This window comes from Pleuronectes platessa, chromosome 5, assembly GCF_947347685.1.
Source record: "Pleuronectes platessa chromosome 5, fPlePla1.1, whole genome shotgun sequence".
Taxonomy (NCBI): Eukaryota; Metazoa; Chordata; class Actinopteri; order Pleuronectiformes; family Pleuronectidae; genus Pleuronectes; species Pleuronectes platessa.
Genome location: NC_070630.1, coordinates 24,457,206 through 24,483,287, shown reverse-complemented (window position 1 = coordinate 24,483,287; position 26,082 = coordinate 24,457,206). Strand labels below are relative to the sequence as shown.

Sequence of the window (26,082 nt, the reverse complement as noted above, 5' to 3'; positions counted from 1 at the left end):
GACAATGGCTGAGTGAGAGCTACTGCTATACCACCACTCAAAAGCTTAGTGTGTGTGTGTGTGTGTGTGTCTGTGTTTGCCCCATTTCTCACGGCCCTTAAGAAGAAACGAGGCCTTGTCTTGTTCCATTAGTGACCTGAGCACTGCTCAGCCCAGCTGACTCGAGGACAGCGCTGGTTAGACAGCAATACACCCTGGAGTGTGTGTGTGTGTATGGGGAGGGAATGCATGTCTACAATATACTGTAAGTGACACTAAAGAGCAACAGTAACTTTAATGAAACTAACCAATTCACTCCCATATGTGTCTAAAGTCCATTAAATATTAAGTCGGAAATTATATCATTGTGTGTGCTTGTCCATACAAATAGAGATGTAAATTCAACAATTTTAGTAGCTTGTGGTTGTACAGTGATGTACCAATGTTTATCTTGCCCAGACACACTGATTTCCCTTGTACAACCACAACTATTGCTGTAAACTTAGTGTCTGGCAGCAAAAGTTGCCAAATACTCACCATCGACTAACTGAAGAATAAATCTTAAGGTATTCTTCAGAGATTTACAGATACAAATGCATACATTCAGCTATAGGATTTGTTTTTTGGGAATTTTGACATAGAGTAGAATGAACTTAACATTCAAGACCATTGAGCAATTAAATAATCCTTTAAAAAAATCTATGACTTCGCATTATATTAATTTAGATTACAATTTTAATTTATGATTGTTATTTTTGGTAGAAGGAATTTGCTGTGTTTTATGGCATTTACACATCTAGAAAAAAACTATAATAATAAAAAAATAGAGTGAATCTCTTTGTAGTACTTGTGTGTGTTTAAAGCCCTTCATTGTGTTTTAAAGACAATTTGTTTTATCTGCTTTAATAGTCCATCTCTTTAACATTTGCAAGGTCGTTGGTTATACATAAAAATGTTGTCCACAGCTGCATAGAAATACAGAATAAAGTCAGAGTGATAAGAACAGACATCTAGGAGATCCCAGGAGGCAGAAATGAGACGATGAGGGTAAGTTTGAGGGTAAAAGTAGAGAAATAAATTAAGGAAAAAAGAAAGGTTCATAAAGTAATGTGCATGAAAACAAATAGGTATAAAAAAAACAAGAGAAAAGAAAACTATAGTAGTTACTTTTGAAACCAAAAAGTCACAAAACATAAGACGGTGTAATATTATATTACTTTATTTATCTTTTGTACAATGTAATTACAATACAAATATGTAGGTTTAAATACAAAAATCTGTAAATAAAGATTAAAAATAAACTGGTTCGCTTTGTTACCATCACTTAACTATGGTTTTTACAATCAAGTTTATGAGGTCATTTAGTTTGCTTGAACGCAGAACACAATTAACCCACATTTATAAATTTGGAGGGCGCGCAAACAATAGTGGAAGGCTAAAATACATTTTCAGAGAAACAAAAGCATTGATTTCATGTGGGACTCTGTCTTTGCCTGATAGAGGGAGCAGTTTGGATTGGTTTGAAATGGGAAGAAGTATTGATTGAAAACCCTGGGAGGAAACCGAGATGGTGTAAATGAGGCCGGTGGCACAGAAATGTGGGACCTCTGAGAAAGCAGACTGCCAGAGGGGATCACAGGCGCAGGAAGAGAGCCAGTAAACTGTAGGGCATTAATGAGCTGAAAACCTAATCAGTGGCAATTCATAGCCATACAATTCAATTCCCAGGAAACATAACAGGATCTCTGGCCGGATTACAGGTTATGTAACATACAGAAACAACCTGTGGAAAAAGCCCTTTGAGAAAGAACATTTCTCCTCCCTCTTGAATAGACCTGGACTTTTATGACTCACGGCAGCAACACAGAATGATTTAATAAATAAAATGTTATATATAGGGAGTTGTACATACTGTGTATGAAATTGTAATATATAGAAAGCAAGATTTCTTTGAAATATAATGAAAAGTTTTGTTTTGAGTTTTAAGAGTTGAAGGAGATGATGCTGAAATCGGGACTGGTTTTTGGCCTTGAGGCAAAAGATGTCGAAAGGATTTTAAAATGGCAGACAACACTCTGTAAACTGATTGTGTGTTTATTCTTAATATTTTCACACAATCTGTCTTTTTGTTCACGCATATTTTCTCTTTTTCCTTCCTTCAGACTTCCTCCATCTCGTTTTTTTAAAGGTATAACTCCATTCTCTCCTTCAGTCTCACACATACAGGTTTTCCTCCCTTTTTTCCTCTACACATTTATTCTTCAACTGTTCTTTTTCTTCTCTATCTGCTTATCTTTAAATCCAATCTCGGCTATCGCTCATAGTTCTGTAACAGATCTCATTCACAGATTTTTGGTTTTTCGGTTGTCATGCCTCATTCTGTGTTTGCTCTTGTTCCTCTTCAGTACCTCTGCAACAGATCCAGCAGAACACTAAAGGTGAATACACAATCATACTGTACGTGATGAGACTATACCCTGTGTTTGAACATATTTGAGGACTTATGAAAGTTGGAATGTAGAGCATCTTTTTTTCATCCAGTTGCACATTGTTGTAGATTGTATTTTTTATTTCATTTCCACTGAGATGTTCAAGTTCTTGGGTTTGTCTGGAGATGATGTCGTAGTCCAAAGGACTGTTGTGCTGTATTGTCCAGAGTGTCTGTGTGCTGGATATCCTGAAGTGATAGTTCATGTCCTAGTTTCCTTTAAGAAAGACGTTAGCAACAGAGATGAGCTACAGAGCCAAAGTGAAGCCAAACTGAACCCACCTGACCTCAGCTGCAGTGGAGAATATATACGTGAGGGCTAACGGGTGGAAGAAACATGCCGCTATATACACTTAAAGTTCCACACGTCTCACTACACACTGCTGTACTGTCAGGCCTGGCTTTTTGGTTCTTGTTACATGACTCAGTTTCCCGCAATTCTTTCCTTCTACTGCTGTGCAGTCATATGTTTCACCTGTTTGCTACCAAAATAGTTTACCTCCTCTTTAAGGTTCAACAAAAATAAATATGGGGGATATAAAAAAAAATTCCTCCTGAAACACTGAAAACAAATTTATTTTAAAGTATATATAAATTGTTAAAATGAAATAAAAAATAAAATACAATAAATAAAAATAATTTTGGCCATAAATCTCTACTATTGGTAAGTTTGTCCTTTTGGGTTAGTCAGGTCAGGTCGTCCATCATTGGCTAGTCCTTTCATTTATCCAAGCTTCCGCTGTGCAAGGCTAAGATCAGCAAAAGTCTGATCATAAGTCCAGAAATCAATCAACTGCATCTCCACCAGAAACCAATCTGCAAAAAACATCTCAAAGAATTGGAATGCATCTGACTGGAGTCCCCTTTTAGAGAAAATAACTGCTGAATGCTGCCCCCGCAGTTTTCTCAAAGGGGCGTGTACATCCAGGGACTTGCAGCAGGTAAGGTAAAGCCAAAGTGGAGCCGTGAAAGCAGGGAATAGTGGATGTAGCAGGTGGAGTTGAATGATTCAGTCAATCCAGTCAGGTGCCTGATCCTCCAATGGCTGCATAACAACCTGCCAACCTTCGCACAAGCTCTCATGGGCGTGTAAAGAAAGCAATTAACATCATAATAGTACTGCCTCCGTTCAGAGATTTTAACCAGTTGCTAGGCGGCCACAGGTCAGATGCTAGGCTAACTTTAGGGACCTTTAGTGCCTGTCTTACTCAGGCTTTAACTCCAGTCTACCCTTACAGCTTTGGGAGACAGAGTTTGTCTTAGAGCTCAATTTCAAAAGTCTTCTGTAGATTGTTGGAAAATGGGTTCGCTGCTGCAGCTGGCGCCTTATTTCCTGGTTGCTGAGGCACTGGTTTGGTCTCCAGTGCTGCCCACTTGGCCTCAAAGCGATCATCCTCTTGAAAATTGCTGGCCACTGGAGCGGTTAGCTGGCTGCCCTCTGGTGGCCAACTGCTACTACTGCCCCCATTCCCGCCAAAGCTGGACGTCCCATTCTGGAGGTTCATCATGGCGCTGCTATGTAGTGGGAGGCCATTGATAGCGGATGATAATGGCGGCGTTGAAGAGAATGGTGGTGTGGAAAACCCACCAGTGGAACCGACTGCACCAGGTGCTCCTTGGTAAGACTGGTGCTGGCCAAGCGTTCCGAGTGCCCCTACTTTGGGTCCTGCTCCAGCCGAGCCAATGGCTCCACCTGCACCTGATGAACTTGTGGCGGTGCAGAACACATTGGCCACCATTTGCGATGGAGTGATGCCCACAACAGGCACACTAGCGTTGGGGTAGGTCATACTGCTGGCCAGGCCTGGCATGTAGGTCTGCATGGGCACAAATGCTGGCTGAACAGGCTGGCTGGCAAACATTCCCACAGCGGCCGGGGTAGCATCATAAGCCAAGGGGAAGGGCTGCATGGAGCTTGGAAGAGAGCCTAAGGGCCCAGGAAGAGATGAGTGGATCATGGGAGCCCCAGACATGCTTGGACCGGACATCGTGGGGATTGACATGGAAGGAAGGGACATAGGAGGCCCTGACACTGGAGGGCCTGGTATTAGAGGAACTAATGATATTGACATGGATGGAAGGGGCATTGAGGCCTGACTTGAGAGGACAGAGGGGCCAGAGATGAGAGGTTTGGTCAGGGGGCCAAGGGCCAAGGAGACAGTGGTCACTGGGGCAGCTGACATGGCTGTCTGACTGGACATCTGATGAATCAACATTGTGGGCGGTCCAGGGATGGCGGGGATAGTGGGGCCTGGGGGAGGGCTCTGTTGAGCCTTGATGGCCTTGGAGACCTCCTCCAGCCATCGTTCTGCCTCGGATGGTGTGCGTCTGTGTCCGCTTTGCCTCTGCATTGACACAGACAGAGGAGGAGAGTGGTGTGGAGGCTCTGGCTGCACCCAGGAGGAGTTGGCTAAGGGAATGAAATAAAAGATTTAGAAAGTGCAATAAATTCATCACGACTGAGGATAGTTCACTATTACTATTGATCTGATGCAGTCTTTCTTACCCTGCATCGGTGCAGGCGGTGGGGGCAGTACAGGGGGCACAGTTCCGGTTGGAGGGCCGTTCACTGACATGGAGGGGTTGCAAAAAAGCTCCTCCGATGGATTGGTGAAGGAGTTGTTGATCTGGCTACACAGGGCATTGATGCAACAGTCTTCCTCATCTGGCAACCCCATATCCATCTCTGGTACCAGCAAGACAGAGAAAAACAGAGGGAGGGGAGGAGTTGGGCAGAGAAAGAAATTGAATTCAGGGAAAGAAAGAAAATATGGAAGGGAGAGGAGGGGGATGAGTAGGAGGACAAACAAATAAAGAGAAAAATATATGAATGTGGCTGAAAGACCCGGTAAGGATCAAAAACAGAAACTTATGATGCTAATGACCTAAAAACACAAGATTCTCGTATTTTGTTAATAAAAAGGTTCCTGCGCACAAGGATGTTTATAGGTTAAGCACTGTGTGAAGGCCCATGAACTTCCCTGCCTCATTCAGGGGCATCATTGCCTTGTATGTTTCGTGCCTTGGGACGACTCAGATTTAGAGGTGAATTTGGATTAGTTTATCCATCTTTTCAAATTGAAACTGATCCTCCTAGCGAGGGATTAAAGCGGCATAATGTTCCCGTCTGACTTTGGTTTGAACTACAGCTTTAAAAACCCTGCACAGACCTCAGATATAAATAGATATTATATCTAATTCCCTGTTCCTTTTTCCCTCGTCTCCCTCAGAGAGGCCTCAGGATTTTTGTTTACTCCTTTCACTGCCTCCTCCTCTCCCACATCCTTTTTGCTGAGCCAGTCCTTGTCAAAGAAGAGTTTAATGGCTACTTGGACACTGTCACGCGGTAATGTCGCTGGAAGGCAACAAGACTTTCAATGCTTGAGTAGCATACTTCAAGTCAACAAAACAGCGGTACACATGTTAAAAACTCAAGGGGCATTAAAGCTTTCTTGTCGTGTCCAACTTCAGCTCTCTTGCTAAGTAACAGAATAAGAGGTGGGATGAGCTGATGACACTGACCGGAAACGCCAGCCTGTCTAATTTCGGTTCGGCCTACGAGGTCTATGCCCCGGGGAGATTGCGTCCTCTGAAGGATGCAGCTCCTGAATTGAAACACATACATAGAGGAGTGGTACTTAGTAAATTAATACATGTTTTCAATAGATGGGCCCATTGTGTGTCTGATCCCTTCACCTCCAGAAATCCTACAGCCGAACGATTCAAGCCCACTCTTGATAAATGCATGTCTCTCCAATCTGTGTGAATTGTAGCTACAGTCACTAATTGATATTGGAGGGTGCCGAGGGGGCTGCAGGCGTGTGTAAGCCCTCCTGTTAAAGATGGGTCGTCTTTGCTTTGTTCTACTAAGACTGTCCCACATACACTGTAGTTCACAAGCACTCCATGCACTTCACACGTGTGTCTATGTGTGTGTGTGAAAGGGCTGGTAGAAAGCTTTCTGAAGGCTAACCAGGATAGCTGATCGACCACACAAATCAATACACCGATTGTTGGGAGAGTCACAAGAAAGCTGGGAGGCAGTGGATTTGTGTCTGCTGTGTTTGTGTACGAGAGGGAGAGACAGTAGCTACTACTCATTAAGGATTCAACCTTCCACCAAATCCACTGCCACTAGACATTTATTGAAGAATAACAGGCAGAAATGAAAGAGGAGAATATAATGAATGGAGTGAGAGTGGGAGGTGTTGGTTGTGCTTTAGTATTCCAGTCAGAGGAGCGCCGGTGTCAACTCTCTCATCTCTGCTAATGACTGCAATCAGCCTCGCTACAGAGCACTCTGATCCTGTGGCACCACACTGAGCTGGTGTGTCTGTTTGCTAGTGTTCTTGTGTGTGTGTGTACATCAACCAGTGAGGGTGAGTCAGTTATTGATAATTGGCCTTAGTAAAATGCCTTGGAGTCGCAGAGGCAACATGTATCAGTGCTGTTGCACTGACAGCACTTCACATAACTGGTTTTTATCCTGGGCCACATTCAATAAAAGGAAAGTTTTTGGATTAAACTTAACAGTTACACCTTGTCTGCATGAATGCATTAGTGCACCTGAGACGGGCTGCAGGTTCATTCTGTTATATGATTGGTTAGACCTCTCCAGTCAGGGCTCAGTGATGTCACACCAGAGCCAAATGGAAAATGAAATACTGCTTCAGTCTGCAAACCACCACAATGCAAGTGAATTCACATTTCATATGTGAGTGCATAGCCTCTATTTGTGTCTATAAACGGTGACATAACTAAAGCTATTAATCATAACTAAAAACGATTTGGGGATTTGAGTTTGAGAAAATATATTTTTCCTATGCAAGGGAGCCATCCCCTTCTTCACTGTAGGACCTGAGGAGGCATTTTGATATCAAGTGAATTGATCACTTCTGAGACGAATGTTAATAAAGTGTATTGATCTCATGGCTTCTGTATTCAAGCCTAAGCATTCACCTCCAATATGCTTGACTTTCCTCTGCGATAACAGCTGTAAAATATGCTTTTATTTTGAACCACGTATCTGACATGAGGAATCATTCTAGTGTGATGTGGGAGGTTTTTACTCAGCAGCTTTAAAGGTGTCAGTCTAGTAAAGTGTCTGTGGAAACTGTTTCAGTTTGATATATTCACCAAAAATGCTCCACATGCTGTTTCAAGTGCTTTTTGGGGCTTTTGAAATAAAATGGAAGGGAACAGTCAGTTCTTACCATGTTAGGGCAACTTCTGTTAAATCTAGTAGTGACATGACTTGTGACTCCTTCCCCTCTAAGGGAGTGTGCAAATGTTATTGGGGTGGGAATATACAGTTCATTTTATAAAGGCCCTTTGTAGCATTATTTATGTTTTCTTAGCACCATCTTTTGACCAACACAAAGTAACACCATCCCCCCTAAAGTCATAATAATAGACAGTACTAAGTTGGCATAATTGTTTCCTAACATAAATAACTAAAGTAAAATATAAATTTCCTCCATGTACCTCAATATATTATTAAAAAGTAATTTTTACAAAGCCGCAAAATCAAACATTAACAATGTATTTAACAAATCATAATCATAAGACAAATGCTAAAACAAGCATTTTTGTTGAATTTTCCTGACAGTCCTTTCCCAACCACTGATGTCAGATAATAAGTGTTTGAAGAAGCTGTTTTTCTTGTTTTGTTTTTTGTTTTCTAGTGAAGGTTGAAATGTAATATAATTCTTATTTTAGGAAATTTGAGGAAAGACTGTAGGGTCCCTAACCCCTTTCTAACATAGTGACATTGTAACAACAAAAATGACTGATGAGTGTGTTTCTACAAACGGGTGAGAACAGCTAGGTTGGGACCTTCTGACCCTCATAAACAGCAGACGACAGGAAGCATAAGGCTCGTCCCTTGATGGGTCCACCTCACCTGGGAGTCTAACTTCATTAGCTTCTCAACTCACCAGGGTTCTTGTCCTGGAAGTCAGTCTTGCGTTGCAGAGTGGATGGCAGGTCGTTGAGGCGGAGCGACAGCTGCCTCTTGAAGGGGGAGTTCTTCCCGCTGAGTGCTGGGAATCCCCGGAACGAGCCCTGTCGCACCAGCTGCTCGATGGGCGCGTGGCGGCGAGGGATGGCGTGAGGCCCGCCTGGCTCTTGGCGGTCCATGGGGGACGCTGCACCCTCGGGTGGGGAGGCGGAGCCAGGTGGGAGAGCTGGGATGCCAGAGGGCTGGTCTGCTGGGGAAACAAGTGGGATCGATCAAGACATTATTCATGTCCCATAAAGATTAAATATTTCCTATATATATATATACATAAAGGTTATTGACGTAAACGTTTGCCTATGTGTGCTTGCTTTAGACTTTATATAAAGATGGACGACGCATCTTCATTCCTGAAATTAAGCCAAAATATCCTGGATATAAACTGCCATCTTGCTCCAGAGACGTCATTTAGAGCCAGAGTCTGTGGAGTAGCGAAACAGCGGTATCGAGGTCCTGCCGATACTCACGCTCGACCAATCATGAATCAGTTTTAGCTGTCAATCATGACGTTTTTTATAGAGGGGGCAGGATTTTCGGCCTGCAGTTCTGCCTGCTACCAGGAGGCCATTGAGGTGCATAGGCTTCCCTTTTGAGGAGCAGTCATGCCTTCCATCTTTTTATACAGTCTGTGGTTCACATTTTGAAATACCCTCCTACCTTTCTTCTTGTCCGGCAGTTTGTCATCACGATCGCTGCTGCTCTGGTTGCACGCAGCGTTTGCACGGAAGGAGCCCTCGCGAACGAATGAGGTGCGGCTGGCATCAAAGGACGCCGTCACGCCGCACTCCTTCTCCCTGCGCTGCTTCCTCTCCAGACAAGCAGCGAAGGCACAGCCAACTGCATGGCTCAGTCTTTCCCCCTAGTGGAGTAAAAAAGGCAGCGATTAAAATAACTTTACGGTTACAGCCACGTTAACACCCACTGATGGTTTTAAAACTTTCTAAAAAACTGAATAAGGGTTTGAACACACAGAGCAGCTTGTATGCAGTATGTGCTTAATGTTCATGACAACCTCAAAATCAAATCCGTTCATTCACATGTAACAAAGATGCCAGAGGGATTCGATTGAGACGAACAACCTAACACCTGGTTAAACGTCAGCATGCCTTGTGCCTCTGAATGCGACTAATTCCAACCATCTTTCTGCAACTTAGTCCTACTTTCCCATCGCCTTCCTGCCTGACCTCACCTCTTCTCTCTGCACAGACAGCTAGACACAGCTCAGTAAACACAGATGTGTAGTATGTGCAGTTAAAACAGAGACACAGAGATGGACCGATAACTCTGTGGGCTTCTGTCTAATCCTCACTCCTAATCCCGCAGGTCTGTGCAACGTTCTCTTCCATTCACATTAATAATTCAATTCAGAGTCTAAGCTGATGAATCCACGATTGGGCCTGAAACCACAATGAACCATGACGAGACTGGTTCTATTGCAGTCGTTATTGAATATCTACCTCATCATCCCGAGGTGCGTCAGATAAACATGAGGTTAAAAATCAATAGGTTATGCTGGCAACATAACCAATGAATCTATAACACTCACACCACAAATCCCATCTATACTTAAACGTTAGTGCTTCAAAATGGATTGATGTGCTTTATGGATGTCACTGTGTGTTTGGGTGGGTTCAACATTTTAAATAAGGCTGAAGCCGTGATTATTTACTTCTATTACCTGGGTAACTGTTAAGTGTGTGAAATTTTTAGAAGAATTTCAGGGCTCCAACATGACATCTGATTACATCTTATAAAAGGTATACAATCAAAAAAGCGTCATATTACAGAAGTTTAACCAAGAAAAAAAAAATATTAATACATGCATGTCCTGGATTAATATTTCATCATCACAATCAGTTATTTTTAAATTAACTAATAATAATCGTATACTATTATCAACGCCACTCTGGATCGAAAAAAACACACTTTTAAGAGCTAGCCTGACAATAAAATGAAAAATGTCCAAGAACAGAAAATTTGGAAGAAAAAAAAAGTTGTAAAAATGTAATTGTGAGCCGAAGGTAACATAACTTTCAGGTGCTGTTCCACATGTAAGAAAACCTGATTCCAAATCCTGGTGACATTAGTAATAACGTTAATACAGCCTTGAAACTGAGGATTACTCAACCATATCTTCTGTGGTTCACTCTTTTTGTTGAAATAAGAGCATTCATTTTATTACACAACAAGTCATTTTTTCAGTGTGGGGCTGCAGCCTGGCAGATACTGTCAGGACAGAAAGAAGCAAAGGGGGTAGAGTTTTTTAGACAGCAGAGACTACAAGAAAGACTGCTGTGGTGATTCTTATGGATATGGACAACACTAAGTTATTTACCATGTAAGCACCTATGCTAAAACTGGTCATTCTTTTACGGGAGTTGTGGTTTTACAGTGTGCGATTCAAACATTTTTAAGAACTAATGCTGGATGCTGATTTATCCATGAACTTTTATCAAGAAAGAAAGGCTGAGAAAGAGTCAAAGAATGAGTGGAACAAACGTTATCTTGGCTATGACCTAACTCCTGTCCCTGAATGGTCGACGGCAGGTTACTTGTGCACTCACCGAGTCTTTGAGAGCCATGAAGCAGTGGCAAATCCAGCGTCTGGTGGTCCCGTCTCTGCAGATGTAGGAGAAGGCCTTGTCATAGTTACGGTCAGGAGCGCAGAAAGAAACCTTCTCTATGGTCTGGTCCACGATGAGGTCCTGAGAGAGACGGAAGGAATCAGACAAAGAGAGAATCAAGTCAGACCATTGGTCTACACTGTAGATCTCATCAAATCACATCTGACAGGACATTGTCTCTCTAATCAAATACAGGACCTTCAATAATAGGACACCAGGTTAAAGACTGATCCAGATCTTGACACACTGCTCTCAACCTAGTTAACCTGAGGAGGTGCTTATCGCTCCAGCCTATTTATACACCCACCAGTGACACAAAAGAAGGGGACCCTAATAGCCCTGAACCCTGTTGCTCACCTCAGGGATATTCTCTCTACCTACCCTTCCTTCACTAAAAATGGTTATTCAGGCTGTCTCACTGTCTATAGACACGATAGAGGAGACTAAGAGGGGGCCCTCTCCTTCTCTGTGTACATCAAAGGGCCCCGGCTCACCTCTTTGACTCACCCAAAACAGAAAGAGAAGGAAAACAAGCGCAGAGAGACAGAAGAAAGGGAAGAAAGAGGTATTCACACACTCATCCATGCACTTCCTTCCTCTCCTCCAGTGTCGGCGAAAAACAAAGAGGGCGGGATAGAGGAAGAGGGAGGACGGGAAAGGAGGAGAAAATAAGGAAGGATTTGAGGAGAAAGAGGTGAAGGAAAAACAGGCCATTCATTGTGCGCCAATTAGTGATTGAAGGGGGATGCTTGTACCGAGGCGAAAGGCTGAGTGGAGAGCAGTGTGTGTGTGTGTGTGTGTGTGTGTGTGTTCCCCCTCACTGGTATAGTAAGTTGTTCATCCTATAGAAGCACATCTATCGGTGTGTTTTCAAGAGTTTTCTGCGTGTGTGTGTGTGGGAAAAGGTGACTCAGATCACGTCCTTACATCACTGAAAGGAAGAACACAGCACTGAAGTGTGTGACTCAGGCTTTTGTATCTAAGCAGAGAAGCTGCTCAGCCTTGTGCAGAGGGAAAGTGCTTAAAAGAAAAAGACTTGACTCTTTCTTTCTATTGATGCATCACCAAGGTCATGAGGAGCTGTGACTCTCATGCTCACCCACATTAACCCACGTGTACTGTACATTCACAGGCTTGGAACAATGTGTGGGTGTTATGAAGGGCATTCATGCTGAATCATGGGTGGAGGCAGGAGGCTTATAGTTAACGTCTTTGCAACATTAGCTTTCATTTAGGGTTGATGAACACTCGGGTCAGACCTTGACTCTTCTTTGTTTTTAATCTCTACATACAAAAATATCTGGAGAATATGTGGAAACTTTATGAAACCACTTCTTTTTACAGATGAGAAAAGAGTGAAATAAAGTAAATATTAATAAAGCAATAATCAAAAGTGATTAAAATAATAGGTAAGATCAGAAGTAGGAGTAAGCACATCTATAAAAATGTGTCTTTAAGAGAGATTTAAATCAGGATAAGGAATATGTCTCCTCAGGGAGATTGTTCCAAAGACTGGGAGAAAAGGCCAATCACCTTTGGTCCTCAGCCGGGACTATGATATGGCTACTGAGGGAGGAACGTCTGAGGAAGAAACATATGTCCCAGTGTAGCAGTGTGTCTTTTGAAACAAACACATTTGGGGGGCATTTTGCCTTTATTGAACCTGCATGAGAACCCACGTCCCCATACGTAGGGCACCAGCTCTACTGCTACAGGAGTGTGTCTTTAGAATGTTTTGGGACACACTGGGACTCTGTGGCAGAGAGGGGAAGGATACTGTTTATCTACCTGAAACACATCACTGTTGAGAAGAGCAAGAGCGGGTGAGGGGGCTCTCTGCTTCTTTCCTCTATTCTGTATCGCTCTATATTCAGCTCTTCTTTCAAAAGAAGCAGTAGGAGGCCTCCCTGGCCGCCAGACACTGCTCAAGTGCATGTGTGTGTGTGTCTGTGTTTCCTTGATCTTCCCTCCCCCACTATGCATCTTCAGCAAGATACCATGAGTCACATATATCAGCTCTGGAACCAGGCTGCTGTTGTTGGTATGAGGAAAGAAAATGTCTCTTACCTGAACATGGGGTTATCACAGGCAGAAAATACTATACTAACATGTGTCAGAGATTAAGGAGACTTTTCTGTCACCTTTTGTCACCAGTTTATTTATGTCATCATTTGCGTTTCTCTGTTAGTTAGCAGGGCTACACAAAAACTACAGGACAGATTTCCACAAAACTTAGTGAAAGGATGTGATATGGGTCAGGAGTCAGTTCCAGGATTTCTCACGTTTTTTTGATGTTGTTACCGAATTCCCAGAGAATAATAGATCTTGATGGAAAAAATCTGGCACAATTAGTGGACTAACATATGAGTGTGTACATTTTTTGGGACTTGATTGAATTTAAGAGGACTATTGGGCCTTGGTGGAGGTATATCTGTTAATCTTCAGAGGCTGACAACACAAATACAATACACAAATCTGCCATCTTTGTGGCTAAGAGAGTGATGAGGTAAACAAGCAGGGACGCAAGAGAGGAGGACAAAACAAAGAAACAGAGGTGACACGTGCAAAAACAAATGTTTGCTTACCTTTGTTTTTTCATCGACCACCCTGAGACCATCAGCGGAAACCCACAACACTGCCTTTACTGTCTTCTTCCCGCTCTAAAAAATACAGAAAGACATAGAGAACGTGAATGATTTATAACTCATGAGATCAAGTTACATCATAAATGTGCTTCAATCATTGGCCGGTTTCACTACGTGCTTCCTGACTGATTCTTGCAGAGGTGCAATCAACAAGCTATTAGCATGAACAGCCTGTTTTGCTCCTACATTTGCAGTTATGTAAGGCGATCATTACACCCTTTCAAGCAAATTAGGTAACGGTGGGTTAAGAAGCGGAGAGGCAGGCGGAGCTAAAAACTGTGCCAGCTGGCACCAGGAGTCATTTCTCCAGAGGAGGACACCAGGCAGAGCTAATAACACACTCAGCATGAGCCATGCTAAAAATACATGAGCTGAAGAAGTGTGTGGAACTGTGTGTGTGCCTGTGTTTTCCTGTGCGTGTGTGTGTGCCAAAATCGGAGCACTGCAGAAAGTGGCTTTGAAACCCACAGCAAAGCAATGAGAAGCCTCCATTTTTGCATAATCCTACCAAGAGGAAGAGAAAGGGAGAGAGAACGGAGGTGAAGACACAAGGAGTAGTGGAGGGAAAGGGGTGAAGAAGGAGATGAAAGCAAAAAGAGGACGTGGAGGGAGGGGGCAACTGGAAAGAAATGTTTTCAGCGCAAGAATCTGCAGAGAGGAGGGGCTGCTGCAGAAGAAAGATGCTGATGAAGAGAGGAAATGGAAAGAAACTGAATTGATCCATGAGGGAGAATGAAAAGAGAAAGAATAAACTGAATAGAGATTTGAATCGCTGCAAAACACATTTATCATGTGCAAAATAAACTCCTCTGAGAAAGCTAATCAGATTATAGAATGATTGTACGTTGGAAACAGAAGATCTGCGTCTCGAATTCTCATGCAAAGGTCCGGTCGGATCCCATTGCTCAAGAGAAGTGGTGGCAGAGCTACAGATGGGAAGATTGAAAAGAAAGTGACAAAAGACACATCATTGCTTCAGTGGAGAACCACTGAGTGTGTGACACTGGCCGGTCGGTGTCACTGTGTTCACACGCTCCCTGATCCAATCCAGCTTCCCAAGGGGGAAAACTGTGTGTTTTTGTGTGTGTGCCAGTATGTGTTTATATGTGTCTATGTTAGCTCATATCTCATTTTCTGCTCTCTTGGGTATAGCGGGATCAGAAAGAGAGCGACTGATGAGCAGCCCGGCCGACAGATATGGAATAAGACTCAAAGGGGAGGACGATGTAGGAGATTAAAGTGATGAAGAAGAAAAGAAACCACAACATGGGAGAGTGTTGAGCATTGTGGTTGCAATTATGAGTGTGTGTGTGTCTGTGTGTGTGAGCATGTGTGTGGGTGTGTGTGAGGGATTACGTACAACTTTCAGCTTCTTCACTGCGTCCTCACATACATGCATCCCTCGCGACTCCTCCACCTCCACCAACCCCAGGTACTGAGGAGAAAAGAGAGCAGAAACACATGAAGCCAGAACCAGACAGATGTGGACAGATGTTGTTACATTTTTTACATCTAACCTCGAGGCCAGCGACGCAACAACTGAGCTGAGCTGAACACGACGTAGCTTGTATCAGTATTTCTGTAAGTGCTGTGAAATTGACAGGTGTGAAGCTGCTAATAAGCAGGCATACTGGATGTGAACAGCCGCATGTTGCTGCTGATAACAAGGACAGGAGAGTAGTTTATAGCCTCCCATCCCCTCTTGTTGTCTCTCCAGTGTTGAGCTGTGGTGTGTGGGGAGCCAACAGGGACACAATTAAAGCTCCAGTAGCCCGGCTGGAGTTAGGAGCCAAGTGAGGAGGAAAGAAGCTGAGCTCTGAGTGCAGTAGTTTGGTCTCAGATTGTTGAAATCATATAAACCTGTTTAAGAGGCTGCACAGCTTCAAATATCAGTTTGTTAGATTCAAGTTTCTGCAACACTATGACATTAAAAGCCCCTTTACCACTGGCCAAAAAACCCACCAACACCTGTAATCGTAGTGGATATACAATCGGTTAGCAAAAACCTGTGTATAGGCCTAAACATGTACAGGTATGTTTGGATGGGCAGCTGGATTTTATATATTTTAATGTTACATTCATAATAACAAGGCTTCTGTGTTCTTAATATGCAGCAGGCAAACAGCAGGACCTCAGAAGAATACTGCTGCACCTCTATCCACGGTGAAGCGCAGGACAAGTTTTAGAAAAGCAACGATGAACAAACAAATTGAACTCGAAATATTATATTACTGGACTATAATAATAATACTATAGACTTTAAAGATAGTAACCTTTACACTTGGAGACCAGAACACTAATCCACAGGCCACTACTATCTATATCCAGAGAAAGTAAAGATGGAGAGCGTTGAGAGACTACATCGTTTTTTCAGACTTATGATGTCAAGTGACCTTTGATCCCTGAAATCTAATCAGTTCATATTTGACTCCAAGTGACGGCGGGTCAAAAGAAGAAATTCCCTGAAGTTAACTTGGGATATCCTGTTTAAGAGGCCACAGTGACCTTGACCTCTGACCACCCAAATTCAATCATGTCAACCTTGAGTCCGTTCATTTTCTTAACCTAATTTGAAGTAGTTTCTTGAAGGTGTTCCTGAAACGTTGTGTTCACAGTAATGGGACAGACAGACGACCCCAAAATGTATCTGTTTATCCTGCTTGCATCACTAGTTTGATTTCCACTCTCCACTCCTCTTAACTTACGGCTGTTTTGAAACTTTTCTCTCAGTGTTGAACTCACAATCGCCCTTTTCTTTTTCTCTGGTGCAGCTCAGCAGCTCTTGAATACATTGGAGGAGTAATACTGAGCGAAGGCAGGCGAGTGAGAAAGAAGAAGTGAACAGAAGAACGAAGAGTCAAGGGAAAAGGAAAAGCAACAATAGAGACGCTGATCTTTTTTTTTTTACGATCTCCTGCTCCATTTCCCGTGAATCTTTGGAACATTACAACCAGGACCATTTTCCCTCAGCCTGCCTCAGAAGCTCACTCTGCCTTTTCCTACAGACACATCTTCCTTTGTTCCCTTTCCCTTTTCTCCAGCTTCCACCATTCAGTCTTTGTCCTTCTCTTCGCCTCTCTTATCCACTTCTACATCTCCCTTCCTCATTTCATATCTCACAATGTCTCCCCGTCCCTGCTGTGTGCCCTCATCCCTCACCCTGTCATTTCCTGTGGTCTCATTAATCTATAACTCCACCTCGTCGTCATTCCACCCTGTCTGCCCTCCATCTCTTACTGCCATCATCTCTCCAGCTGCTCAACAAATCACTTTGACTCTAAGCAACACAGATGAGCCCATGTAATCACTAGATTGGCTCATTAATAATGCATCTCTTGCATTTATTGCACATGTGGCACTCCGCTGAAAGATACAAATATGAGTTGTTCTTTGCCCAAAGGGAAAATACCACAGGGTTCCTGGGAGGATCCAATATCCTACTGATAACAAGATATTTTCGTTTATTTGGCACGAGGATGTGAATGTCATGATCTTTCAGTCTCATGTTGCCAAATATCAGACGTAAACAAATAACATCCAGTTATTACTTTTATTTATGAAACTGTTATTGGAATATTTATTTTTGCACATTATGTCCATAAGAGGGCAAACCAACACAACCAGATATATGACCATAGTTATATTTCAACATAGATCTACAAACCAACACATGACTGTAAAGTTGAGACGCAGTTGTCAGGGTGGAGATTTGGACATCGGGCCGTGCACATTGTGGCGCTCTCAGGTTGCTTGTGCTGGAGTGGTTGATTAACCGCAGCTTATCTTACAACTTTATCTCTACGTTCCACACCTTTCCCAAGACTGATCAAACTTTCAAGTTACAAAGCTGTTTAGGAATATTCTGTATTCAGACAAGTGGAGCTGTGAGCTCTCTGCTATTGCTACCGCACGGTTCAGCTTAATCTACATTTCATTTTCAATCAATGATGTTTTGACGGGATGTTGTGGTACTCCTGTCCATCATGTGGTGCATTCAGCGCATGTCGGCCATAATATGTCTCACTCAGGTTTCAACATTTCAACATAAAATTGTGCAATTATCATTTTCTATCCATGTCACTTCAAAGTTACTGTATATGTGCAATACTGTTACACTGCATTTATTTGGTTTATTTTTTATATATCATTTTTAGTTTTTTACATTTCCTTGTGTTAATACTGTGGTTTAGTTATTTATTTATTTAACCTAGTGTGTACTTTCACTTTCTTCTTTGCTGCTTTAACATGGCAAACTTCAGTGGGACCAATAGATTTTATTTTTAGAATTGAATGTTGTTGTTTTTGCTTATATAATTGAATTTAGAATATTTTCAGTGGTCACTGTCACTTATTGTTCTTGTTAATCACAGTTCTGTTTACAGTTTGTATGTATACAATTTACAAACTCTGCCATGTTCAATATAGTCCTTTTACAACTTATGTGATCATGTCAGCTCTGTGTAGGCTACATTCAGTTATAGATGGCTAATGTCAAATGGAAATTACAATATTACTTAATGTCATTCCCAGCTCAGCGTTTTGATTTTTATCTTCGGACAGAGCCTTCATCAGCTTCTGTCCCCAGTTTCATACTTTCAAGATTTGGAGTCGCATTGATCTCTCATCTTTTTCTCAGGTAATAAGAGTTGTAAATACAAGTTCTGAATGACTTTTTCCTCAAGCTCCCTGTGAACTCAATCGTCTCCTTGATGTTCAAGGACAAGGTGCTGAACAAATAAGGATCCTATGGACCTGGTATAGTTGAGCAACCATATACAGGGAAATAAGGTATGGTGAATGAACTGTGGGCTAAGACCCAGGAAACTTTCATTTACTATAATGGGTGTGACCTTTTGGTTTATCTAGTCGAGATATATGTAGCAAAGTTTCTGCCTGGGAAGGAAAACCATGAATATGTATTATATACTGGTCAGGAATGGTGCAGCGCTGGACTAGAACTCACCCGAACAGCGAAGTTACATTTGCCCTTGCGTACCGCCTCCTCGTCAGACTGCCACTGATGGGGTCTGCTGGCCTCTGGCACGTAGGTGGGCTTCTTCCTCCTCAGGCTCTGACGAAGCTTGTTCATCTCCGGAGTCACGTGCTCCCTGGTACTGCAGGGGCAAAAATAACAAAAACAACGGCTCAATAGGATGAAATAGGTAATCACAATCATAATTCTCTGTCATATAAGGAACAAGAAAAAACAACAATTGAAAAAGCATAAATTTACTCTGAACTTGACAGTGAGACTCATAAAAGCTAATTTAATAAAGCAGAGCTGAGCTATAAATTAAAAGAGCACCAGCTGAGAGCTTGGTAACGGGTCATGTGTTTCATACATGATGACTATGAGTGAATAAACACTTCCCGCCATGATGCTCTATTGATTCTCCACATAGACAATCCGGGCTACAGTGCACATCACACAGGTACAACGTGAACGCTGATGAACACAAAGCATCGAGCAGGATGCTTTCATCTCTCCAAGAAACATCGAGACTGCTGAGCGAATACTGATCAACGCACACACACATGCGCACACAGACACCTACACACATACACACACAAACACATGCACACACAACAATCCTTCTCTGAACACACTCCAGTCCTCTCTGCTGCTTAATTAGACCATTCAGCCCTCTGGCCTGTTAAGCGATGCAAATTTTCAAGCATAATGGAACACGATGCCATCAAAACATGACCTGCTTCAAAATGATAATCACTGTTTTCATTCCTCCATGATCCTCCCTCAAAAAAAGATGTGGTGAACACTAAAAACAGCTCTCCTCTCGTGGCTCCTCTCTGCTTATCGAGACGGAGTTAACTGCACAACCTGCTCCTCTAGTACCCACTTCAAACCCTCCAGTCTGACTTTAAGGTCCCTCTGACTCCTGTCTAAGACTCCAATCACTGTGGTCCACTCGCTCTACACATGTATTTTTTAAACACATTTAAATTGTCATTGGCTGATCTGATAAGAGAAGTATAATATTAAAACCAACCGCAGAGCACACAGAGGAAATAAGAGTTCTTTTAAATACAGCATCAATGCAAAATATTAAGAAATTAAAGACTGTGGAGGATTAAAAGAAAAATATATGTAAAATGTTCCCTCACTGGCTCTACTCTTCCATATTTCCTAATAGGTAATCTGAGTAAAAACTGGTCTTACCATCTGGTTGCTCCAATTCTTGGCATCCTGGCTACAACAGGGTGTGAAAGTACATAAATATTACACTGAAGACAAGTAATGTCCATCTGTACGGCTGAGTGCTGTATCCTGAAGAGAGGAACCTTCCGCTTTGCTGCTCTACACACAGGTCTGTTTTTAAAAGCAAAAATATTTATATATATATATATATATAAACAGACACATCTCTTCTCATAATTATTGGTGTTACTGGCAAAGCCAAAGCTGGTTTGCTGGAAGCATGTGCACACACACCCACACACCGCTCAGATGTGTGTGTAATGCAGAGCATTTAATTCAAACAGCTCAAGTGGCTCAGTCATTCTGCTGGCATGTGAGGCATGCACACACACACAAATACATACAAGCCCCATCTGCAGTAAGGTTTGCACACATGTCGAGGCGTGTGCCAGTCACATCTGGGCAAATCTCCAAATAACTGGCACCTGGTTGGCACCAGCACTAGCAGGTGTGAATGTGAGTGTGTGTGTGTGTGTGTGTGTGTGTGTGTGTGTGTGTGTGTGTGTGTGTGTGTGTGTGGTGCATAATATTCCACAAGGGAGGCAGAAGGGGGAGTTAAGGCAGCAGGATGGGGGACAGGGGGACTGGATGGGGAAAACATGATGCCCAGTAACTGCCTCATATGGTTTGGGACAGCAGTAGAGGAGGAAGAGGAGGAGGAGTGAGGGAATGGGACTGGCATCAGATACCAGGCCACAAGGGGAAAGAGAGCGAAATGAAGTAATGAAAATCCACTTCCTGCTTGTCCTAGTGACAAATTCAAAGTTCCCAAACAATGTAAGATACGTGAGAGTAGTTGACTCACAATACATCTGGAAGATGTGTAGAAAAAATGAAGGGGTTGAATGGTTCCGGCTGTTCTCATCCAGATTTTGTAGGAAACACTACTACAAGTAATGTGCTAGAATTCGTATGAATTCCAGGTAATTGTGAGTCAGGAGGCTGGTTGGTTTGATGCAAAGTAAGAAAACAGTAGGGATGCACCGATATATCGGCCGAACATCGGTAGCGGCCGATATTCGCCTCGTTTACTGATATCGGCTTATCGGTAATAAACTTGACTTTCACCGATATCATTGGCCGATGTTCATATTTGTGGTAAAACCGCCGGGCACGTGCCGCGGCTGGGGGAGCAGTCGCTCCGTCGCCCTCCTCTCCGCGCCGCCGGAGGCTCCTCATCCGGTGGCACCTCACACGGCGCCGGCGCGGAAGGCGGGCAGGGGACTGGGTACGGCGGTCAGCGGCGGCCACTCTGGACGCGTGTCGGGCCCTTCTCGCGGATCACCTCAGCTACGGCGACCGCTGGGGGAACCCTCCGGCTGGCGCCTAGCAGCTGACTGAGAACTGGTGCGGACCAGGGGAATCCGACTGTTTAATTAAAACAAGCATCGCGAAGGGCCACGGTGGGTGTTGACGCGATGTGATTTCTGCCCGACACTAAAAACAGGTCAAACTGAGGAGGGCTTGTTAAGTTATCTTGACTCACGCAGTGTAACTTGGTGTAAAAAGTATGAGCGTAGCGTCTGTTTAAGTACTTTATCCTCATGTGCACCGGCTCTATTCATCCGTCTCATGCACAGGTAACAAGGGAATTGACAACATACGTTATACACACAGAAGCCGTAACACATCTAATAAACGGGCAATACTGCTACCGTAAATCAATGAGAAGAGCGTTCTCTATAATGATACTTTAACAGGGCTGTTTTAGACAGGGTAAAAAGGTGCTGTTTTAAATTATCCTTGTGGTATTTTGACCAAAATATGTTACAGTCATTTCATTAAGATCCCAAGGAACCATTTCAACTTGCGGTAAAATGGGCCTAATATGTCTCTGTTAAATAAAGTTTAGTTAAATCAGAGATTGTTTCATAAATCTGATTCAATTTGTGCTCATTAAAAGATAAGAGTGATGAATAGTGCTTTTTAAATAATGATTTAATTATTTTTCTGGCACAAAAGGGTGAATGAATAACAACAAAAAGAAAATAAACAAATATCGGTATCGGCTATCGGCCAGATTGTTATTTTAAATATCGGTATCGGTATCGGTATCGGCCAAGAATTTCCAAGTGAAGTTGAGATGGACCAACAACCCAGCACTAACCATAGGTATACATTATATCATTATATCTCTAAAATGAATATAAGGATGTTATTCCTTATCATGCGCCAGCATAAATATAAACCTTGTATCTTAGAGCTCAAAAGTGATTTTTGGTAGACATGAAACCATAATGTTTCACACAAATGTTGTAATAAAGCTATAAGCCAAAGTTCAGTCTTCTTGCACACGCCTCCTAAGTCCTATGCACATTTCCTAGTATCTCTAAGCTCCACTAGCTCATTGTCTTTTCATCCAATTACAACCTAACAAGCTCGCCTTGAGTCAATCACCTGCAGGCTGTCAAAGTTTAGAATGTCAGCCCCGTTCTACTGTCTCATCAGAAGCCAACATGAGATAGCCCATCTTTGTGGGTCCACACTGAGGGGGGGAATTTACTTGTGCATCCATGTTCTATTCCTCTGTTCACAATAATAATAATAATAATATATTATTCTAATAAAAATCATTTTGATTTGTTTCTCTAAAAGAAATAATCCTTGAATTAAACAATTATTTGAATATGTACAGAAATCTACCCCAAGTATCAATGTGGAGGAAACCAGTGAAGTGTTTCTGCATTTGTTGTTGTGAGTCGTGGCTCTTCCAATAATAAGGTGTTGCTGAGAGACACCATTACAACACAAACTTCACATGTGCCATAGTGACAGGACATGAAAATATGACCTTTGGGTCGCTGGGCGGCAAAGGGTGAAATCCACAGAAATCTGATAGTAAATGCTCTTTGATGGAGTCTGTGTAGAGACACACTAGGGTGGAGACATTTACCCAGCATGCAACATGCAAAGCCCTTGCATAGCTGTGACTTCACCTCGTACAATAAGAACCATCTGCGTGAAGAAAGAAAAACAGAGAGAGGGAGAGGTTTGGCATGCGGGCAATACATCAAAATAAATCTATAAATCAATGGCAGTAAAAAAAATCCCACTCTCATCAGAAACCCACGCAAAACTCATAAGCACTTCAGCGTAGACTACACAAACATGAGGCCCGGCGCCAAAAAACACATAGTTGTTCCCCATCGAGTGTTCGAGTCTCAGCAGCCGTCCATTACAGAGGAAATGGCAGTGATGACGACTTACGATCGCACAATGTTATGTCGTTGTTCACCCAAGCTGACCTCCCTTCATCGCTGCTTCCTCTCCCGGTCCCCGCCCCCTTCTCTTCTTCTTCTTCACGTGAGATTAGACACCACGTCTCCCCTCGCTTTGTCCGACAGAGGCAGCGACGGATGCAAACGTTTTGGTTGTTGCTAGATTGTGATCAACAATGTGCGTGTAGATGTCATTAATATCAGCTTGTATTAGAAGAATGTATTCACTTGGTCTTCTCTGTGTTGAGTCTGCATGAACTCATGTGTGTCCAGCTGTGTTTTGTACCGGGCCAGATGTGAGTCTGATTGATATGTTTGGCACCCTCCCTCCCTTTCACACACGCTCACACACTCACACAGTGTTCCTCCCCGATCCAGATGTTCTGTGTTCATCGCAGCGGCTCAGAGACTTTTTGGCAAAACGGGCCCGCAGCTCCTCCCTCACACTTCTACTCAACCAGATGCTCGGAAACACACCTCACACAAGGAGGAGGAGACAGAGGAGGAGCAGAGAAGTGATGATGTTGTCACACAGACACATTCACACAGACAGAAATACACAATGTTGTGTCTCCATGACTACAGCTTTAACCATAACTACTACTCACCCCTTTATAGGGTACGTTTAAGGACATTAACCTGAACTTAACCTAACCCCATAATGTGACTGTGTCAACTTTCATAATACCTAGACCACACATAAACACACACACACACACACACACACACACACACACACACACACACACAATGAGTCATTGGCACCTCGTATTACGGTAAGCCATATATCTGTGATGTTCCTGAGAGACAAGGAGGGGTGTGAGCGGGTGTGTGTGTGTGTGTTGCAGCAAGGGATTGTCCTGGCTTAGTCATCACTGAGCCGACAACTTTCTATGGACACAATGTGCCGCACTCTCTCCCCTCCCTCTCAGTTCCGCTGAGTTTCAGTTGTGTCTTATTGGCTGAACAACTGAGAGGCTCATGTCATTTCAAAGTCCTGAGTAAGACCATGAGATTAATGATATGATTTATGGAGATTCAGTTGATCGGGTCAAATTATGTCTTAGAGGAATCTGATAAACAAACTTTTCAGCAAACACCAATAAATTCTTCTTCATCCATTTGGACATAGAGAGATGTTATTGCAGTGAAAGCTCTGATAAACGAGCAAACTGCAGTGAGACTGCTAAATATATCAGAGCATTCAGCAGCTGAAGAACCAGATATTTATTTACCTGTTGGGAAAGAAAGAATAAAAACTAGAGTGAATACTGGACTTCCAAACATCAGGTGGCCAGAAACACATGAATACTCCTGTGTATCTGCTCAGTGTGTAATTGGTTTATTGTTTGCTTACAAACTCATCAGAAACGGCTGATGACAAGCAAACACATTTTACGGAGGGGCTGTGCTTGACAAACTCAAACGAATGTCCAAGTCAGTTGCTCTAGACATTCGGCCCCTTAAAGATGTGAACTTGAAAAAAAACACGATTCCAGAGCATCATGTGTTTTCGAGTTTGCAGGTTTGGAGGTGACTAAGAAACCAAAACTTACCTATGTCTTAGAACAAAACTGTAAATCAGTAGTAAATGTTGGATGATTATGCAAAACAAACGCACGCACAGATGCAGGCGCACGCACACACACACACTGACTGAAAAGTGACCCAGTTTCTGGGCCCTGCAGACTTTAACTTACACTGAGTGACCCGAATAGTGATGCTGACACTTGCTATCCTCAAAACTCTGTGTTTCTCTCTTCCTCTCACACACAGACTGAGCGACAGTTGGTGTGTGTGTGTGCATGTGTGAGCACATGCGTGTTTTTGTGAGATTTAAAAAATAAAGGAGTGTGATGCAGCGGACATAAACCAGGGCACTATTGTTTGGACTGAAGGCTGACCCAGGACAAGGTGGCCTTATTCATTGCAGTGGTTTATGAGGCTTTGCAGGAGTAGAATGAGTGTGTGCATGAGTGTGAGAGAGGGTCAGACAGGCAGTCAGAGAGAGAGAGCGCGTGCTTGGTGCTTGGTCAGTCTTCCCTCCAGGAAATATGGCTCTATATACAGTACACACACACACACACCATCATTTTCAGATACTATGACACAAATGCACATTTCACCTTTCATCTGTAATACATTAAAGAAACACTTATTTGGGGTTGGAAGTCCTGTTTGCTTTCTTATTAGCAGGTGTTTTGGAGCCATAAACTTGAGACTTAGACTTAAGTCAAACTTAATCATCCCGTTTCAGTTCCTGGGGATGTTTATGTGAAGATATTAGTGTAAAGCCTTTAGCAGCTTCAGAGGAAGCTGTGTAAAATCTGATAAGTGATGTCACTTAAGTCAGTGTCGATAGAGGGTGTGGTGCTAGAAAGAAGTTACATCACCAGACTTCAACCAAAATACTGCACACACTTTTGACCTAGGACAGACTTTAACATTGACAGATGCAACAGACCTGCATGTTGACTTGAATAAAAACTGCCCCTCAGTATAGAGGTTGTCAGTTAGGTGCGCCTCCCGGGTGCAGGGAGGCGCCTTAACGACATCTCTAATCACCTGTCAAGCCTGCATGTACCCCGTCAACCCATATGCTGTTAGTCTCAGATTTCCTGATTCATCCTTTCTCATCCACTCATCCATTAACCTCTCTATCTCATCCACCCCTCTGCTCATCCCTACCCAAATCCACTCATCCTCTTTTCCCTCCCTCATCCCTTCTTACTAAGTTTGGGGCATACCTCTTACATGTCTAATTCTATAGGTACAGTCTAGGGGGGCTGTAAGAAGCTTGGGTGGAATAATGCCTGAGATGGAATCCCCATACTGTCTCCCTCCGCTCAGTTAGCAGACCAACCTGTCAGACACATCTTCATCTATAATACAATA

The 26,082-nt window shown here is 42.9% G+C and overlaps 1 protein-coding gene across 1 annotated transcript in view; it reads right to left on the bottom strand.

Annotated features, from left to right (window-relative positions):
- Nucleotides 1-1,182: 1,182 nt before the first annotated feature.
- The window catches only part of numbl (NUMB like endocytic adaptor protein), a 31,328-nt gene continuing 6,428 nt past the window's right edge, over nt 1,183-26,082 (bottom strand). Inside the window, exons 2-9 of the mRNA XM_053423460.1 lie at nt 18,716-18,866; nt 15,113-15,187; nt 13,693-13,767; nt 11,048-11,188; nt 9,141-9,342; nt 8,404-8,676; nt 4,974-5,153; nt 1,183-4,877 (exon numbers count right to left, since the gene is read on the bottom strand). Of these exons, the coding sequence (XP_053279435.1) occupies nt 3,727-4,877; nt 4,974-5,153; nt 8,404-8,676; nt 9,141-9,342; nt 11,048-11,188; nt 13,693-13,767; nt 15,113-15,187; nt 18,716-18,866 (2,248 nt within the window). The 3' untranslated portion in view covers nt 1,183-3,726. The remainder of the gene's footprint in view (nt 4,878-4,973; nt 5,154-8,403; nt 8,677-9,140; nt 9,343-11,047; nt 11,189-13,692; nt 13,768-15,112; nt 15,188-18,715; nt 18,867-26,082) is intronic.